The sequence below is a fragment of the Oryzias latipes genome, chromosome 22 (genome assembly GCF_053564925.1).
Source record: "Oryzias latipes strain Hd-rR chromosome 22, Olatipes_Hd-rR_3.1".
In the NCBI taxonomy this organism is placed as follows: domain Eukaryota; kingdom Metazoa; phylum Chordata; class Actinopteri; order Beloniformes; family Adrianichthyidae; genus Oryzias; species Oryzias latipes.
The window spans coordinates 23,831,035-23,850,294 of record NC_136258.1 but is presented as its reverse complement, the minus strand read 5'-3'; the positions used below and the strand labels follow the sequence as shown (position 1 = coordinate 23,850,294).

The 19,260-nt window shown below is 44.8% G+C and overlaps 1 protein-coding gene across 2 annotated transcripts in view; it reads left to right on the top strand.

Moving 5' to 3' along the window:
• The first annotated feature begins 459 nt into the window (after positions 1–459).
• dync1h1 (dynein, cytoplasmic 1, heavy chain 1) overlaps positions 460–19,260 on the top strand; it is a 29,535-nt gene continuing 10,734 nt past the window's right edge. For both annotated transcript variants that reach the window (XM_023952036.2, XM_023952035.2), the window contains exons 1-49: positions 460–815; positions 4,703–4,790; positions 4,870–5,043; positions 5,158–5,413; positions 5,505–5,691; positions 5,781–6,052; positions 6,140–6,367; positions 6,471–7,124; positions 7,211–7,633; positions 7,754–7,933; positions 8,041–8,190; positions 8,278–8,424; positions 8,626–8,766; positions 8,864–9,040; positions 9,241–9,351; positions 9,447–9,566; positions 9,648–9,887; positions 10,022–10,177; positions 10,259–10,372; positions 10,461–10,571; positions 10,666–10,875; positions 10,981–11,127; positions 11,250–11,416; positions 11,553–11,726; positions 11,876–12,230; positions 12,337–12,531; positions 12,618–12,900; positions 12,998–13,098; positions 13,210–13,369; positions 13,678–13,918; positions 13,993–14,176; positions 14,260–14,472; positions 14,560–14,798; positions 14,862–15,018; positions 15,094–15,318; positions 15,402–15,632; positions 15,723–15,863; positions 15,950–16,183; positions 16,323–16,529; positions 16,650–16,771; positions 16,915–17,080; positions 17,164–17,327; positions 17,436–17,565; positions 17,651–17,784; positions 17,865–17,979; positions 18,060–18,221; positions 18,456–18,670; positions 18,749–18,953; positions 19,037–19,210. In XM_023952036.2, the coding sequence (XP_023807804.1) occupies positions 566–815; positions 4,703–4,790; positions 4,870–5,043; positions 5,158–5,413; positions 5,505–5,691; positions 5,781–6,052; positions 6,140–6,367; positions 6,471–7,124; positions 7,211–7,633; positions 7,754–7,933; positions 8,041–8,190; positions 8,278–8,424; positions 8,626–8,766; positions 8,864–9,040; positions 9,241–9,351; positions 9,447–9,566; positions 9,648–9,887; positions 10,022–10,177; positions 10,259–10,372; positions 10,461–10,571; positions 10,666–10,875; positions 10,981–11,127; positions 11,250–11,416; positions 11,553–11,726; positions 11,876–12,230; positions 12,337–12,531; positions 12,618–12,900; positions 12,998–13,098; positions 13,210–13,369; positions 13,678–13,918; positions 13,993–14,176; positions 14,260–14,472; positions 14,560–14,798; positions 14,862–15,018; positions 15,094–15,318; positions 15,402–15,632; positions 15,723–15,863; positions 15,950–16,183; positions 16,323–16,529; positions 16,650–16,771; positions 16,915–17,080; positions 17,164–17,327; positions 17,436–17,565; positions 17,651–17,784; positions 17,865–17,979; positions 18,060–18,221; positions 18,456–18,670; positions 18,749–18,953; positions 19,037–19,210 (9,630 nt within the window). In that variant the 5' untranslated portion in view covers positions 460–565. The remainder of the gene's footprint in view (positions 816–4,702; positions 4,791–4,869; positions 5,044–5,157; positions 5,414–5,504; positions 5,692–5,780; positions 6,053–6,139; positions 6,368–6,470; positions 7,125–7,210; positions 7,634–7,753; positions 7,934–8,040; positions 8,191–8,277; positions 8,425–8,625; positions 8,767–8,863; positions 9,041–9,240; positions 9,352–9,446; positions 9,567–9,647; positions 9,888–10,021; positions 10,178–10,258; positions 10,373–10,460; positions 10,572–10,665; positions 10,876–10,980; positions 11,128–11,249; positions 11,417–11,552; positions 11,727–11,875; positions 12,231–12,336; positions 12,532–12,617; positions 12,901–12,997; positions 13,099–13,209; positions 13,370–13,677; positions 13,919–13,992; positions 14,177–14,259; positions 14,473–14,559; positions 14,799–14,861; positions 15,019–15,093; positions 15,319–15,401; positions 15,633–15,722; positions 15,864–15,949; positions 16,184–16,322; positions 16,530–16,649; positions 16,772–16,914; positions 17,081–17,163; positions 17,328–17,435; positions 17,566–17,650; positions 17,785–17,864; positions 17,980–18,059; positions 18,222–18,455; positions 18,671–18,748; positions 18,954–19,036; positions 19,211–19,260) is intronic.

The following is a 19,260-nucleotide window of genomic DNA, read 5'->3' as shown; positions in this document are numbered from 1 at the left end:
AGAAAAAAAAATCAACTTTATATTTATGTTCCCAACTGTTTTACATTTCCTCCCACCCCTCCAAGTCACCCGTATCCTAATTATCTTCTTTACGCATTACATGTACTTTATTTTGCACTTTTAGATCTCTGCATTGCTTCTTTTACTGACTCAAGCAATAGTATCAAAAATCAATTGAATTTGTAAAAATGTATTATTTGGTGATATTGGGTTTGCAAAAAAACCCTCATCGCAATGCAAAAAAAGACATTTAAAAAAAATATTTTTTAGATATATTGCTGTGTCATCAAAGAATACTCTCTTTCCCCCTCTACCGGCAAAATATTTTGTATTTAAGGGGGAGAAAAAGAACAGCAGACGTGTGGTTGTTGTAGTTTTATGCTGCTAAAGGTCAACAGTTTCTTGGCTCACTGAACAACAAGAACCACAATGCCTTTCGCGTATAAAACCAATTTCCACAACTGCGGTGATTTCACTGTCAGCCTTTGACAGGGCTTCTTGGCCTTAGCATTGAGCGCGTGCACATCTGAATCCGGCCTCTGGTTTCGGTTGGCTTTCTCGGAGGATGTCTGACGGCGGGGGGACGGAGGAGAACTCCGGCACCATGGAGGTGTCGGCCGTTCAAACGGTTGCGGACACTTCGGTGCTGCAGAAGCACATTCGGAAACTGGTGCCGCTGCTCTTGGAAGATGGCGGCGAGGCCCCGGCCTCACTGGAAACCGCCCTGGAGGAGAAGAGCGCTGTGGAGCAGATGAAGAAATTCCTGGGAGACTCGCAGATTCACACTATCCTGGTGGAGAGATCAGCCCTCAAAGGTAGAATTTGACGGGAGTCAATTGCGAATGTCCAAATTGAACGACAGAAATGTTTTTACTCTGTAAATGGGCGTAGCATTATGCCCTACACACTAAAAAATGACGTCAGTGCCCCAAAAGCTAGCTTGATAAAGTAGCCAACCTACAAAACAAAAATACCCACCTACATAATATTTATGGAACAAAATATGATTTTAAAATATAACACCCCTAAATCTGTACATTACGTTTTCTATAATTGTGCATTTTCTTTGAGCTGTGTCTGAAATCAGTTGCTTTAAATTGCAAATAAAAAAGTATAGTGTCATGAACTTCACCATTGAAGGGGTGATGGTGAATGTAGTCAGTGGGTATGCGCCACAGGTTGGCTGTGAGTTAGAAGTGAAGGAGAGATTCTGGAGTGAGTTGGATGAGGTCATAGAGAGTTTTCCCAGAGGAGAGAGAGTTGTTATTGGAGCAGACTTTAATGGGCATGTTGGTGAGGGCAACAGAGGTGATGAGGAGGTGATGGGCAGGTTTGGTGTGAAGGAAAGGAATCTGGAGGGACAGATGGTGGTGGACTTTGCGAAGAGGATGGAAATGGCTGTAGTCAACACTTACTTCCAGAAGAGAGAGGAACATAGAGTGACATACAGAAGTGGAGGTAGGAGTACTCAGGTGGACTACATCCTATGTAGACGAGGTCATTTGAGAGAGGTTAATGACTGCAAAGTGGTGGTAGGAGAGAGTGTAGCCAGACAGCACCGCATGGTGGTGTGTAAGACGACTCTGGAGGTCAGGAAGAAGAAGATAGGGAAAACAGAAAAGAAGACCAAGTGGTGGAAGCTACAGAATGAAGAAACTTGTGAGGAATTTAGGCAGAAGTTGAGGCAGGTCCTGGGTGGTCAGGATGAGCTTCCAGAGGACTGGGAAACTACAGCAGAGATTATCAGGGAAACAGGTAGGAAGGTGCTCGGTGTTTCATCTGGAAAGAGGAAAGACGGTAAAGAGACTTGGTGGTGGAATGAGGAAGTACAGGAATGCGTCCAGAGGAAGAGGTTGGCTAAAAGGAAGTGGGATGTAGAAAGGACTGAGGAAGGTAGACAGGAGTACAAGGAAGCGCAGCGTAGAGTGAAGAGAGAGGTGGCAAAGGCCAAACAGAAAGCTTACGATGAGCTATATGACAGGTTAGACACAAAGGAAGGAGAGAAGGACTTGTACAGACTAGCCAGACAGAGAGACAGAGATGGGAAGGACGTGCAACAGATAAGGGTGATTAAGGACAGAGATGGAAAGGTGCTAACAACCCAGGAGAGTGTACAGAAAAGATGGAAGGAGTATTTTGAGGAGCTGATGAACGAGGAAAATGACAGGGAAAGAAGGGAGGAAGATGTGGTTGTTGTGGAGCAGGAAGTAGCAGAGATTGGAAAGGATGAGGTTAGGAAGGCTCTGAAAAGGATGAAGAGCGGAAAGGCCGTTGGTCCTGATGACGTACCTGTGGAGGTATGGAAGTGCTTAGGAGAGGCAGCAGTGGAATTTCTAACAAGTTTGTTCAATAGGATTTTAGAGAGTGAGAAGATGCCTGAGGAATGGAGGAGAAGCGTTCTGGTTCCGATCTTTAAGAACAAGGGTGACACGCAGAACTGCAGCAACTATAGAGGAATAAAGTTGATGAGCCACACAATGAAGCTGTGGGAAAGAGTAGTGGAAGCCAGGCTTAGGAAGAAGGTGGAGATTTGTGAGCAGCAGTATGGTTTCATGCCCCGTAAGAGCACCACTGATGCCATTTTTGCTTTGAGAATGTTGATGGAAAAGTACAGAGAAGGTCAGAAGGAGCTGCATTGTGTGTTCGTAGATTTAGAGAAGGCGTATGACAGGGTGCCGAGGGAGGAGCTGTGGTACTGTATGAGGTCGTCTGGAGTGGCAGAGAAGTATGTCAGAGTAGTTCAGGACATGTATGAGAGAAGTATGACGGTGGTGAGATGTGCTGTAGGTCAGACAGAGGAGTTCAAGGTGGAGGTGGGACTACACCAAGGATCAGCTTTGAGTCCTTTTTTGTTTGCTATGCTGATGGACAGGCTGACAGACGAGGTAAGACAGGAATCTCCCTGGACAATGATGTTTGCGGATGACATTGTAATTTGCAGTAAGAGTAGAGAGCAGGTGGAGGAACAGCTAGAGAGGTGGAGGTTTGCTCTGGAAAGAAGAGGTATGAAGGTCAGTCGTAGTAAGACAGAATACATGTGTCTGAACGAGAGGGATCAAGGTAGAAGCATTACGTTACAGGGGACTGAGGTGAAGAAGGTGCAGGAGTTTAAGTACTTGGGGTCAACAGTTCAGTGTGATGGGGAGTGTGGAAAAGAGGTGAAGAGGCGAGTGCAGGCAGGTTGGAGCGGGTGGAGGAAAGTGTCAGGAGTGTTGTGTGACAGAAGAGTGCCAGCAAGACTCAAAGGAAAGGTGTACAAGACAGTGGTGAGACCAGCTCTGCTCTATGGGTTAGAGACGGTAGCAATGAGACAGAGACAAGAGGCTGAGATGGAGGTAGCAGAGATGAAGATGTTGAGGTTCTCCTTAGGAGTGACCAGGTTAGACAGGATAAGGAACGAGTACATCAGAGGGACGGCTCATGTTGCCTGTGTTAGCGACAAAGTCAGAGAAGCCAGACTGAGCTGGTTTGGACATGTTCAGAGGAGGGATAGTGGATATATTGGTAGAAGGATGTTGGAGATGGAGCTGCCTGGCCGGAGGGCAAGAGGACGGCCAAAGAGGAGATATATGGATGTCTTAACAGAGGACATGAAGTTGGCTAATGTTAGGGTAGATGATGTTCATGATAGAGTGAGGTGGAAAAGGATGATTCGCTGTGGCGACCCCTGATGGGAAAAGCCGAAAGAGAAAGAAGAAGAACTTCCAATACATTAATTATGGCTTTCGGTTCTGATGATAAACAATATAGAAAATTTTAAATAGATAAATGCAGGGTAAAACGTTTTTTCCTAATTTTCTTTGGATGTGTTACCAAATTTTCATCAAGTTTATAGCAAAAACATTTTTGTATTATTATTTATTATTATTATTATTATTATTATTATTATTATTATTATTTATATTATCTGTATATCATTTCTTAATTTATAATTTTTTGTTCACGTTTCCCTTGCTATCATTATTTTGTGTAAAACTTTTCTGGTCATTGCTGCGTTTTGGATGTACTTTTTTACCTGTTCTGTAAATATTCATACATTTTTAATATAGTATAAATATTGTTTTTTTATATGTTTATATTTAATAAAGTTTGACCCCAAACAAAGTAGCTAACCTGTCATTCAACTCAAAAGAATTTAAGACCGCTACGCCACACTGTAGGAAACCATTACAACAAAAAAGACAAACGTTTAATACTGGCTCACACTAATGATTGCAGATATTCTAAATAACCGTTTACTATAAATGTAGCATTAGCTAGTAGCAAGGTTGTGCTAAACCAAAGTTTCAGAAATATGAATACCGGTATGTATCCTCTGGCATTTTGAGGTTTCATCATGTGGTTCAACTTTTACCAATGAGTTCATTGTCTTAGATTTCCTTCTGGTAAATCAGGCCATAGCTTATAAATTGCTTTTCCATTACAAGATTGAGTTTTTTTTTTTTTTTTAAGTTTCATGTGACCAGCTACAGTCTCTACAGCCTGTAGGCGTTGGTCTCTTCCCCTGCTCACTGATGGATTAGTGGGAAAGTCAGATGCTGCAGATGGAGTCATTTTTTTAACCCCCTCCAGATTTGCAACAAGAAAAGCTGTTAACAGCTGTTACAAAACACCCAAAGGATTTGGCTCACCATTAAATTGTGGTTTTACTTTGCTTTTTTTTTTATTTGTTACTAAACCTTTCCTGACTTGTTCTTCACAGAGGATGTGGGAGATGAAGGGGAAGAGGAAAAAGAGTGCATCTCTTACAACATCAGCATTGACATTCGCTATGGCGTCAAGTCGAACAGGTAAATATTAGATATTATCAACAATATCAACTGCAAAAATTTTAAATGCAAAGCGTGGCTAAAAAATGTCCTCCTGCAGCTTGGCGTTAATCAAGAGGACAGGTGTCATTGATGCAGACAAGCCCATATCTACTCAAGTTCGAGTGTTGACGCTGAGTGAAGATTCTCCCTACGAGACTCTGCACTCTTTCATCAGCAACGCTGTTTCTCCGTTCTTCAAGTCTTACATCCGAGAGTCTGGCAAGGCTGATAGGTATTGTTTTAAAAAAATGCAGTTGCCACACATCCTAGACTGGGCATTAAGTAAAGAGCGCAACAAAGGAAAAATAATAAACTAATCCCACAATCTATTATCATAATCCTCCAGAGATGGAGATAAAATGGCCCCTTCTGTTGAGAAGAAGATTGCCGAGCTGGAGATGGGTCTTCTCCACCTGCAGCAGAACATTGAGATCCCCGAAATCAGCCTTCCCATTCACGCCACCATCACAAACATTGCCAAGCAATGTTATGAGCGTGGGGAGAAACCGAAGGTCACCGACTTTGGTGACAAAGTTGAAGACCCGACCTTCCTCAACCAATTGCAGTCTGGAGTTAACCGCTGGATCAGGGAGATCCAGAAGGCAAGACAAAAAAATCTTTCTGTTTCAAATCTCAGTGAAGTACCTCGTTGTTGGATATTACTCATTTAAATTTGACAATGACCTTTGGCAGGTGACAAAGCTTGATCGGGACCCAGCTTCAGGCACAGCCTTGCAGGAGATCAGTTTCTGGCTGAACTTGGAAAGAGCCCTCAACAGGATCCAGGAGAAGAGAGAGAGCCCGGAGGTTCTGCTCACACTGGACATCCTGAAACACGGCAAACGTTTCCACGCCACTGTGAGCTTTGACACAGACACAGGTGAGTGAGCCATAAAAGGGAAGAACTTTTTCTTGTTGTTTTAGTGTGAATAAATGCTGATCTTTCCATCATCTGTTTACTCTCTACAGGTCTGAAACAGGCTGTAGAAACAGTTAACGACTACAATCCACTAATGAAGGACTTCCCTCTTAATGACCTGCTGTCTGCCTCAGAGCTAGATAAAATCCGTCAGGCTCTGATGGCCATATTTACTCACATGAAGAAGATACGCAATACTAAGTATCCCATCCAGAGAGCACTGCGTCTCGTGGAGGCCATCTCTCGAGACTTAAGCTCCCAGCTTTTGAAGGTGTTGGGCACCAGAAAGCTCATGCATGTCGCTTACGAGGAATTTGAAAAGGTGGGAGTTGAGTGGTGTCTATTTTTATGTCTTCAAAAGAAGAGTTCAGATTTTCTAAGAAATGATAATAAAAATCCTTTGCTCCAGGTGATGGTGGCTTGCTTTGAGGTGTTCCAGACCTGGGAGGATGAGTACGAGAAACTCCAGGTGCTGCTGAGGGATATTGTAAAGCGCAAAAGGGAGGAGAACCTTAAGATGGTGTGGCGTCTGAGCCCTGCACACAGGAAGCTGCAGTCCAGGCTCGACCACATGAGGCGTTTCAGAAGACAGCACGAGCAGCTGAGGGCTGTCATTGTTCGTGTTCTTAGGCCTCAGGTGAACACCCTTTGGTATCTTCAATAACCACATTTGTGCTGACCTATTACTACCCTGGATTGACTCTTACAGCATGAATACTAAAGGGGCTTGCTGTTGACAGGTGTCTGCAGTGCAGCAGCACGCTCCTGGGGAGACCGTTGAACCCGAAGACATGAAGGTAGCAGGAGTGCTCTTTGATGCTGCTGATGCCAATGCCATTGAAGAGGTGAACTTGGCATATGAGAACGTCAAAGAGGTAGATGGTCTAGATGTGTCTAAAGAAGGCATGGAAGCCTGGGAAGCTGCCATGAAGCGCTACGATGAACGCATTGACCGCGTGGAGACGCGCATCACCGCCCGCCTGCGCGATCAGCTCGGAACAGCCAAGAACGCCAACGAGATGTTCCGTATATTTTCCCGCTTCAATGCTCTGTTTGTGCGTCCCCACATCCGTGGCGCCATCCGGGAGTACCAGACGCAGCTGATCCAGCGTGTGAAAGACGACATCGAGTCGCTGCATGACAAGTTCAAAGTGCAGTACCCTCAAAGCCAAGCGTGTAAAATGAGCCACGTTCGAGATCTGCCGCCCGTGTCAGGCTCCATCATTTGGGCTAAGCAGATTGACCGTCAGCTCACTGCGTATATGAAGAGGGTGGAGGATGTTTTGGGCAAAGGTTGGGAGAACCATGTGGAAGGGTTAAAGCTGAAACAGGACGGAGATAGCTTCAGAGCTAAACTCAACACCCAAGAGATCTTTGATGACTGGGCTCGCAAGGTACACATCCATGCAGTGCTGCTTCTGTTTACCTTTCTAAAAGACTGTTGGCATTTGGTAAAATCTTTCATTCTTTTCTAAACCAGGTGCAGCAGCGTAACCTTGGTGTTTCTGGACGGATCTTCACAATTGAGACTTCCCGTGCGCGTGGAAGGACAGGCAACATGCTTAAACTCAAAGTGAACTTCCTCCCAGAGATCATCACCTTATCCAAGGAGGTCCGCAACCTCAAGTGGCTCAGCTTCCGTGTTCCTTTGGCCATCGTCAACAAAGCCCACCAAGCCAATCAACTCTACCCATTTGCCATCTCTCTGATTGAAAGCGTTCGCACCTACGAGCGTACTTGTGAGAAAGTGGAGGAGAGGTCCTCCATCTCCCTGCTGGTCGCTGGACTCAAGAAGGAGGTCCAGGCTCTGGTGACTGAAGGCATCACTCTGGTGTGGGAATCTTACAAGCTGGATCCCTACGTGCAGAGATTGGCTGAGACGGTCTTCAACTTCCAGGAGAAGGTTAGGCTTCCAGGGATCAAGTCATTCTTGTATTGTACTGGTTAAACGTTTGGATTGCCATTCCTTAACCAAGCTTTTTCTATTTCCTAACTTTTGTCGGATAAATTGTGTTTTTTCCAGGTGGATGATCTCTTGCTGATTGAGGAAAAAATAGATCTGGAAGTTCGCTCTCTGGAAACTTGCATGTTCGACAACAGGACCTTTTCTGACATCCTAAACCGCGTCCAGAAAGCTGTGGATGACCTTAACCTCCATTCTTATTCCAACTTGCCAATTTGGGTCAACAAGTTAGACATTGAGGTATTTAGGATAAAATAATGTACCGTTTGTATTTCTGTCAACTTTTTTCTCCTTAATTTATTTCTTTATTTGGTCTTGAGACTGATGGTTGAGGATATTTTTTTCAGATTGAACGCATCCTGGGCGTGCGTCTTCAGGCCGGTCTCAAAGCCTGGACCCAGGTGCTCCGAGGACAGGTGGAGGACAAAGCTGATGTGGACATGGACACTGAAGCTCCACAAGTCGGCCACAAACCTGGAGGGGACCCCAAGATTAAGGTACACTATGTAAACGACTAAAGGAGGACTCACTTGTTTACAAATTTGATCGCTTGATTTGAACCGCCTAACTTCTTTTATTCTTAGAATGTGGTTCATGAGCTGAGGATCACTAATCAGGTGATTTACCTTAACCCACCCATTGAGGACTGCCGCTACAAGCTCTACCAGGAGATGTTTGCTTGGAAGACGATCATTCTTTCACTCCCCAGGATCCAAAGCCAGAGATACCAGGTAAAACATTTAAGCATTAGTGTTCTAGATCGCTTACTAATGAGATGACGCCTAAGTCCCCCGGGGAAGAATATTTGTTGACCGACAGTGTCAACCATTATTTAGAGCCATTAGTTGAACAAGCCTCTGCAGAAGTCTACAATTTAGTTTCTGTTGTACTTTTACTGTTAAGATCTAGACCGACTTCTTCTTCCTCCCCAGGTTGGCGTCCACTACGAGCTTTCAGAAGAAGAGAAGTTCTACAGGAACGCTCTGACTAGAATGCCAGATGGGCCTGCAGCCTTGGAGGAAGCCTACAATGCAGTGGAAGACATCGTCAACGAGGTGGAGCAGTATGTAAAGGTACGAGACGCCTTATTTTGATATAAAATGTTTCTTTAATGCCTACCCAGTTCACAATGTTTGACTTCATTTCTTTGTCTTTCCCATCTCTGTCCAGGTGTGGCTGCAGTACCAATGCCTTTGGGACATGCAGGCCGAAAACATCTACAACCGCCTTGGTGAAGATCTTACCAAGTGGCAGGGCCTGCTAGTGCAGATCCGTAAAGCAAGAGGAACCTTTGACAATGCTGAAACCCGCAAGGACTTTGGGCCTGTGATCATCGACTATGGCAAGGTAGTGATGACTGACATTTTGTTTCTCAATATTTAAATTTTGAGATGTGGAATATTTTTAAGCCTAATTTGTGTGCAATATTTGTAGACAATCTATTTTTGAAGCTTTCTATTCTTGTTAGGGGATTTCCTTTCAGTGTTTACTTGTCAGAATAGATTTGTGCTCAAGCATTTAAAGTTCATATTTAAACCTCCAAACAGGTCCAGTCTAAGGTGAACTTGAAGTACGACTCTTGGCACAAAGAAGTCCTCAGCAAGTTTGGCCAGATGCTCGGCCAAAACATGCAGGACTTTCACTCCCAGATCTCCAAGGTAATCCATAACATGAGACTCATGTGGTTTCATTAAGAGCGGGATTTTTGTGCTGCTGTTAGCGTTTTGCTTAAAGCTTTCCTGTTTTTTACCAGTCTCGTCAAGATCTGGAGCAACATTCTGTGGACACAGCAAGCACCTCGGATGCTGTTAACTTCATTACATATGTCCAGACGCTGAAGCGGAAGATTAAACAGTTTGAGAAGAATGTGGAGGTAAGCACTCAGATTTTTTCTCTTTTTGTTGTTTTTCTTCAATGAAAATGGTCCTAACCTCCTCCTTTCTTTTATCTGCAGTTGTTCCGTAATGGGCAGCGTTTACTGGAGAAGCAAAGGTTCCAGTTCCCGCCCTCGTGGCTCTACATTGACAACATTGAGGGTGAATGGGGAGCTTTCAGTGACATCATGAAGCGGAAGGACACTGCTATCCAGCAACAGGTGGCCAACCTACAGATGAAGATCGTCCAGGAGGATAAAGCTGTGGAGAACCGAACCACTGACCTCCTCAATGACTGGGAGAAGACCAAACCAGTTGCAGTAAGAAAAACCTGAAATTCATCGCCAAAACTAAACCCACTTCTGGTTTAGTTATAAAAGAATGCCTCCTCTTTTACCACCTGTGTTACACATAAGATTTTATAGATTTTTTTTTTTTTTTTTTTTTTTTTAAGGGTAACTTGCGTCCAGAAGAGGCTCTTCAGTCTTTGACAATCTATGAAGGCAACTTTGGCCGCCTGAAGGTTGAAAGAGAGAAGTGCGCTCGCGCAAAAGAGGCTCTGGAGCTAACAGACACTGGTCTGCTCAGTGGAAGTGAAGAGAGGGTGCAGGTAAAGTGTATTACTTAATTTTGAGGTCTCACATTTATAAGGCAGTATCGTCTGTAAAGGTCTTTTTGACTTGATTTGCAGGTGGCATTGGAGGAACTGCATGACCTGAAAGAGGTGTGGACGGAGCTGGCAAAGGTGTGGGAGCAAATTGATCAGATGAAGGAACAGCCGTGGGTGTCTGTGCAGCCTCGCAAGGTACAACATGTTTGCTTATCTCCTGTTTACCTGCATTACGTCAAATTCATACTCTAACTATGGTGATGTTTGCACATTTTCTGTGCAGCTTCGTCAGAGTCTGGATGCTCTCCTGAACCAGCTTAAGAACTTCCAAGCCAGACTGAGACAGTATGCTTCCTATGAGTTTGTCCAGAGACTGCTTAAAGGATACCTAAAGGTCAGGGGCATCATTTTCTCCACAAATCATGAGGTCAAAATCCCAAATACAAATGGTGGATGACATTCATTCAGCCATTCCCTTCTCATTCTAGGTTAACATGTTGGTGATTGAGCTTAAATCAGAGGCTCTGAAGGATCGCCACTGGAAACAGCTGATGAAGCGGCTGCATGTGAACTGGGTGCTTTCTGAGCTGACCCTTGGACAGATTTGGGACGTTGACCTTCAGAAGAATGAGATGGTTGTGAAGGATGTTCTCCTGGTAGCCCAGGGAGAAATGGCTTTGGAGGAATTCCTAAAACAGGTATAAAAAAAAAAAAGGATTTTCAAGATCTGAGCCCCATAGTGGTAAGACTTGAGCTTTCGGTGAATGTTGGGTGCTCATTGAGCTTTTTGTTGTTGACATTAGATCCGGGAAGTGTGGAACTCTTATGAGCTCGACCTGGTGAACTACCAGAACAAATGCCGTCTCATCAGAGGCTGGGATGACCTTTTTAACAAAGTGAAGGAGCACATCAACAGCGTGTCTGCCATGAAGCTATCTCCTTACTACAAGGTAAATGTCTTTACATCTTTTGTTCTTTGACCCAGTCAATTCATTTTAGTTTCCTCCAACAGCATCTCAGTTTTTATGTTCTTCTAATTTATTCTTTTCTCCTCACACTTGCTGTTTTGTAGGTGTTTGAGGAAGACGCTCTGAGCTGGGAGGACAAGCTGAATCGCATCATGGGTCTGTTTGACGTGTGGATTGATGTCCAGCGCCGCTGGGTGTACCTGGAAGGCATCTTCACAGGAAGTGCTGACATTAAACATCTGCTACCAGTGGAAACTCAGAGATTCCAGAGGTAAACACAGATCGCTTGCTTTACTGCATTTAAATTTGATATAGTATCTATTTCTATAGATACAAATTGAAATGATAAATTGATCCATTTTTGTTTTTTCTTTCTTGTAAACAACTTTTATTTATTTATTTTACAGTATCAGCACTGAATTTTTGGCGCTCATGAAGAAAGTGACAAAGTCTCCTCTGGTGATGGACGTGCTGAACATTCAGGGGGTCCAGAGGTCTCTGGAGCGACTGGCTGATCTTTTGGGCAAAATTCAGAAAGCTCTTGGAGAGTACCTGGAAAGGGAGCGATCATCGTTCCCCAGGTAGGTAGATAATTGGAGGCAAAAGCACCAGAATGTGAAAATTTCCTTTATGCTTTTTTTTTTTTTTCCCATGTTACGCTTGGATCTACTCAGTACAACCAAAGATGCACCTATACTTATTGATAAATCCCAAATCCTTCTATTGATAGGTTTTACTTTGTGGGAGATGAGGACTTGCTTGAGATTATTGGCAACAGTAAGAATGTGGCCAAACTCCAGAAGCACTTCAAGAAGATGTTCGCTGGTGTGTCGAGCATCCTGCTGAACGAGGACAACACGGAGGTACTGGGGATCTCCTCGCGCGAGGGTGAGGAGGTTCTCTTCAAAACTGCAGTCTCCATTACGGAGCATCCAAAGATCAACGAGTGGCTGACGCTGGTGGAGAAGGAGATGAGAGTGACGCTGGCCAAACTGCTTGCTGAGTCTGTCAATGAGGTGACCTCCTTTAACAAAGGAACAGCTGTTGACCTGAGCCAGTACATCCAGTGGATTGATCGTTATCAGGTAGGAATCCAAAGAAATTGTTTTTGCAGTGATGCAGTTTTTGATGGACATAAAAATCTATCAAATTTGACAAATAGCTAATTTTTTTCTGTTATTCTGTTGACAGGCCCAGCTGGTGGTCCTCTCCACTCAGATTGCCTGGTCTGAGAACATTGAGTCTGCCCTGACGACCATCTCTGGTGGTGGAGACATGACTCCCATGCAAGAGGTGCTGTCGAACGTGCAGGCCACTCTGAACGTGTTGGCTGACACTGTGCTGATGGAGCAGCCTCCAATTCGCAGGAGGAAACTGGAGCACCTGGTTAGAGCACTTCTATTTTATATTTTCTTAATCATGCCTTTGTAACGAATAGATTCTCCAAAGTTGATCCTGCTTTTCAATCTCAGATCACAGAGCTGGTGCACCAGCGTGACGTGACCAGGACCCTTCTCAAGAACAAGATTGACAACCCCAAGTCTTTTGAGTGGCTCTGCCAAATGCGGTTCTACTTTGACCCGAAACAGACGGAGGTCCTGCAGCAGCTTTCCATTCAGATGGCTAATGCCAAGTTCAACTACGGCTTTGAGTACCTGGGGGTTCAGGACAAGCTCGTTCAGACCCCTCTGACGGACCGATGCTATCTCACCATGACCCAGGCTCTAGAGGCTCGCCTCGGCGGCTCACCATTTGGTATGCGCATTGATTTAAGCACCCCATCATTTTATCTTTTTCTAAATAAAGTGGCAACTCCTTTTAACAAAACCTTTTTTTCTTTTTCTTTTTCTAGGACCTGCTGGCACAGGAAAGACAGAGTCGGTGAAGGCGCTTGGTCACCAACTTGGTCGCTTCGTCCTTGTCTTCAACTGTGATGAAACGTTTGACTTCCAGGTGATTTCATCTGCACATTTGTCATTTCAAAACTGAGACCCCAAAATTATGATGCATTTCTATTAATCATTTGACCACAAAAGATGATGGATGTTTTAATTTCTTCTTTAGGCCATGGGACGTATCTTCGTAGGTCTCTGCCAGGTCGGAGCATGGGGCTGCTTTGACGAGTTTAACCGTCTGGAGGAGAGGATGCTGTCTGCCGTCTCGCAGCAGGTCCAGTACATCCAGGTGGCCTTGAGGGAACACATCAACCCCAACAGAGACAGGAGTATGTACACTTAACGCTGCAGCTCCAAGCAAAACTGTTTTTGCTTGAAGATGTTCACATTTAAGGATTTCAAACAGCAAAATGTTAACATTTAATGTTTTGAAAATATTTGGAAATCCGTTTTCTTCAGTTTAATGTTAAATATTTTTGCCATAATGTGTTTTTTTGTGGTATTGATGCAAAAATGCTCACATCACTTGGTGTTAGTTTTTCTGTTTCTTTTAATCAAAAAATAATTTTATTTCTAACACCACTTGTTAACATCTTTCTATTTGTACATTTTCTTAAGTGGCTTGTCATTGTTTCAGGTGTTCCAGTCACTACAGAGCTCTTGAACAAGCAGGTGAAGGTCAGCCCGGACATGGCCATCTTCATCACCATGAACCCTGGCTATGCTGGCCGCTCCAACCTGCCTGACAATCTGAAGAAGCTCTTCCGTAGCTTGGCCATGACAAAGCCCGACCGCCAGCTCATTGCTCAGGTCATGCTCTACTCTCAGGGTTTCCGAAGTGCTGAGATCCTTGCCAAGAAGATAGTTCCCTTCTTCAAGTGTGTATTTCACTCATCCCACGTAATCCAGAGCAGTTGTTTCCCTTCTTTTAATGTCTATCCTTTTCTTTCAGGCTGTGCGATGAGCAGTTGTCATCCCAGAGCCATTATGACTTTGGTCTCCGAGCCCTGAAGAGTGTGCTGATCAGTGCTGGCAACGTTAAGCGTGAACGCATACAGAGGATCAAGAGGGAGAAACTGAAGCGCGGAGAGGATGTTGATGAGAATGATATTGCTGAGAACTTGCCTGAACAGGAGGTATAAAACAGAAACGGAAGCATTCCTTTTATGGGATTTCTTAGTTTTTCCAGAACTAACATGATGATCTGTTTTCGCTTTAGATTCTGATCCAAAGTGTGTGTGAGACCATGGTTCCCAAGCTGGTGGCTGAAGACATCCCTCTGCTCTTCAGCCTCCTGTCAGACGTCTTCCCCGGAGTTCAGTACCACCGTGGCGAGATGACGGCTCTGAGGGAGGAGCTAAAAAAGGTCTGCGCAGAGATGTACCTCACCTACGGAGACGGTGACGACGTCGGAAGCATGTGGGTGGAGAAGGTATGGAGAATAATGGGTTAACAAACCTTCCTTTACTGTGCCAGATGTGAAGCAAAATACTAAGCCATCTTCTTTTAAATGGATTAGGTGCTCCAGTTGTATCAGATCACACAGATCAATCATGGTCTGATGATGGTGGGTCCTTCAGGCAGTGGAAAGACTATGGCATGGAGGGTGCTTCTCAAAGCTCTAGAGAGACTGGAAGGTTTGGAGGGCGTGGCCCACATTATTGACCCCAAAGCCATCAGCAAAGACCACCTGTACGGCACTCTGGACCCCAACACTCGAGAATGGACTGATGGCCTGTTCACACACGTTCTCAGAAAGTAAGTTTGCTCCGTTTATTCAGAAAAGAAAAGAAATGTGACTAAGTTAACTTGTAATTTTAGGATCATTGACAATGTTCGAGGTGAACTGCAGAAGCGCCAGTGGATCATTTTCGACGGAGACGTCGACCCAGAATGGGTTGAAAATCTCAACTCTGTGCTGGATGACAACAAGCTGCTCACCCTGCCGAACGGAGAGCGTCTCAGCTTACCTCCAAATGTGAGTCATTTTTAAGTGACTGCTTTGAATGGAATCGGGTGATATTCTAAAACGTACCTTGACTTGTTTGCCCAGGTGCGTGTGATGTTTGAAGTCCAGGACCTGAAATACGCCACTCTGGCCACAGTATCTCGCTGTGGCATGGTTTGGTTCAGTGAGGATGTCCTCAGCACCGACATGATTTTCAACAACTTCCTGGCTCGCATTCGTAGCATTCCATTGGATGAAGGAGAGGATGAAGCTCATCGTAAGAGGACAGGCACTGAGGATGAGGAGGAGGCTGCTTCACCAATGCTGCAGGTAGTTGAAGTTCAGAGGGAACTTGCTAAACGCTTGTAAAACGTTATACCTGTAATCTTGCTCTGCTCTGTGCTTCAAACTAGATCCAGAGAGATGCCGCGGGAATCCTGCAGCCGTACTTTACTTCAACGGGCCTCGTGATCAAAGCCTTGGAGCACGCCTCCAAGATGGAGCACATTATGGACTTCACCCGCCTGCGCTGCCTGGGCTCGCTGTTTTCAATGCTGCACCAGGCCTGCCGCAACGTGGCCCTTTACAACAATAACCATCCGGACTTCCCCATGCCCATTGACCAGCTGGAGAAGTACATGCAGGTAAAATTTCTGATATTTCTACATGAACTGAACTATCATGAATTTACACGTATCTTAACCTAAACTAAGACGTTGTTCTGGTTTCTGCAGAAATACCTGATCTACGCCGTGCTCTGGTCCTTCTCTGGAGATGGACGTTTGAAGATGAGGGCGGAGCTCGGAGAATATATCCGTCGCATCACCACTGTACCGCTTCCCACTGCTCCAAACGTGCCCATCATCGACTATGAGGTACTTTTTAGCATCAATCATCACTAAAAAACTCCAAGGAGTCCAGTCATGTGTTTTTAACATAATTATGATCTGGTTTTACTTAGGTGTGCATCTCAGGAGAGTGGCAGTCCTGGCAGGGCAAGGTGCCCCAGATTGAAGTGGAGACCCACAAAGTGGCCTCGCCAGATGTTGTGGTTCCTACTTTGGACACAGTCCGCCATGAAGCCTTGCTTTACACCTGGCTAGCAGAGCACAAACCCCTGGTGCTGTGTGGACCTCCTGGTTCTGGAAAGACTATGACCCTGTTCAGCGCACTCAGAGCCTTGCCCGACATGGAGGTGAGCTGACTACCTACAGGAATTCAAACCAAATGACCTCAAAATGTCACTTCAAGTGGTTTCTCTAAATGTTACTATGTCATATTAGGTTGCAAATCTTGTGTATTGAGTCATGCACCTTACCGCTGCTTTCCATCAGGTTGTCGGACTGAACTTCTCCAGCGCTACCACTCCAGAACTGCTGCTCAAGACTTTTGATCACTACTGCGAGTACCGCCGCACCCCCAACGGTGTTGTGCTTGCCCCGGTCCAGCTGGGCAAGTGGCTGGTGCTGTTCTGTGATGAGATCAATCTTCCAGACATGGACAAGTATGGCACACAGAGGGTGATCTCTTTCCTCAGACAGGTATGAAGCAGTCTCCAAAATACACTCAAGAATCACACCAAGCTTCTTTGTTTGGTTTAAGATGGGATGCAAATTAGATTTCAGCAAAATCAAAATAAATATCTTTATTTTTCTGTGTAGATGGTTGAACATGGAGGCTTCTATCGCACCTCAGACCAGACTTGGGTGAAACTGGAGAGAATCCAGTTTGTTGGCGCCTGTAATCCTCCCACTGATCCGGGTAGAAAGCCACTCACACATAGGTACAGTAAAAAATGTGTTTGATATCTGATGCTCATTCATTAAATGTAAGCATTTTAAAGCTGTCTTGTATTTTTTTTGTCCTTTTTTTTTTTTTTAATTGTTAAATTTCCAAACTTACAAAGCTGTGGTGTCCTCTTGCCAGGTTCCTGCGGCACGTTCCTGTGGTGTATGTGGACTATCCAGGTCCTGCGTCTCTTACACAGATCTATGGGACCTTCAATCGAGCCATGTTACGTCTCATCCCATCGCTCCGAACCTACGCGGAACCTCTTACAGCTGCCATGGTGGAGTTCTACACCATGTCACAGGTACAAACCACGACACAACCCCTGTAAAGAACATAAGACTCATGAGTTCTAATGCCATGCTTTCATCCATGATTTCACTTTAGGAGCGTTTCACTCAAGACACTCAGCCGCATTACATCTATTCTCCGAGAGAGATGACTCGGTGGGTGAGGGGCATTTTCGAGGCTCTTCGACCCCTTGAGACTCTGCCTGTGGAGGGGCTGATCCGCATCTGGGCCCACGAGGCTCTCCGTCTCTTCCAGGATAGGTCAGCTAACATTTCTGTCAGCTGGAGATGGTTTTGACTCACAAGTCTAAGTTCATTTTATTCGGCAAACTCCTTTTATTTACCCGAGTGTGTTTCTGTTGATTTTAGGCTTGTAGGTGATGAAGAGAGGAGGTGGACGGATGAAAACATTGATGTGGTCGCTCTCAAACACTTTCCCAACATTGAGAAGGAGAAGGCTCTCAACAGGCCCATTCTCTACAGCAACTGGCTCTCCAAGGTCTGGCTTCTGTTTCGTTTTTAAATCACAATAACGTCTCTGAAGACTTGTTGGTCAAGTTCTATATTTGTGTTTTGTGAAACAGGACTACATCCCGGTGGAACAGGAGGAACTGAGGGATTATGTCAAGGCCCGTCTAAAGGTTTTCTATGAGGAAGAACTGGACGTCCCGCTGGTGCTTTTCAATGAGGTGCTGGACCATGTCCTCAGAATCGATCGGTAGGTTGTGTCTCTGATGGATTCCTGGCCATGTTGGACCTTAATTGTTTGATTAACACAAGTTCTTGTGTTTTTTATAGAATTTTCCGTCAGCCTCAAGGCCATCTGTTGCTGATTGGCGTAAGTGGAGCAGGAAAGACCACGCTCTCTCGCTTTGTGGCCTGGATGAATGGGCTGAGTGTTTACCAAATCAAGGTTGGTCCATCGTAATTCCGGAGGATTAGAAGGTACCTGTAGACTTTCTGTTGTTAAAGTAACCTGCGCGGTTGTTTCAGGTTCACAGGAAGTACACAGGGGAGGACTTTGATGAGGATCTGCGTACAGTTTTGCGCCGCTCGGGATGCAAAAATGAGAAGATTGCCTTCATCATGGACGAGTCCAATGTGCTAGATTCTGGATTCCTTGAGAGAATGAACACACTTTTGGCCAATGGAGAGGTACAAATGCTACTTGCATTACTTAAAGACCCACTCCTTTGAAAATCAGGTTTTCTGGCATGTTCTTGTGGCATTTTTACGATGCTGGATGACTCATATAAAGATGTAATTTTGAGTATTTCTAGACAAAAAAGCAAGATGTACGAAGTCTACTTGACCGTTTTCTTTTTTTTAAACTACTTGTATACATCACTTCGTCTTTTTTTAATGTTAATGTACCCTGTATTTTCAAAGGTTCCTGGCTTGTTTGAAGGAGATGAGTATGCCACTTTAATGACGCAGTGTAAGGAGGGAGCACAGAAAGAGGGGCTGATGCTTGACACCCATGAAGAACTGTACAAGTGGTTCACAAGCCAAGTTATCAGAAACCTCCATGTGGTTTTCACCATGAATCCCTCCTCCGAAGGCCTGAAGGACAGGGCGGCCACATCTCCTGCCCTCTTCAACAGGTAAAGACCATCCTGCTATTTTAAGAAAAGGGAAAACTAAAAGATTATGTGTTTTCTGAAGGCTTTATTATGTTAAAGGTGTGTGCTGAACTGGTTTGGAGACTGGTCCACTGAGGCCCTTTATCAGGTTGGCAAAGAGTTCACCAGCAAGATGGATCTGGAGAAGCCCAACTACAAAGTCCCAGATTATATGCCAGTCGTCTATGACAAACTTCCTCAGCCACCTTCTCACCGTGAGGCTATTGTTAACGGCTGTGTGTTCGTTCATCAGACTCTCCACCAGGTAAGGAAGATATTTATGTTGGCTTTAGTAGCTGATTTCCGTGATTTAACCTTTTGGGTAATCTCAATGACTCCATCTTTCAGGCGAACAACCGTCTGGCCAAACGTGGCGGTCACACCATGGCAATCACACCACGCCACTACCTAGATTTTATCAACCAGTACGCCAATCTGTTCAATGAGAAACGCAGTGAGCTAGAGGAGCAGCAAATGCACCTTAACGTTGGTCTTCGCAAGATTAAAGAGACTGTTGATCAGGTTATTTATTATTCCCATTGTAGAAAATATAATCATAGTGTAGACCTTAA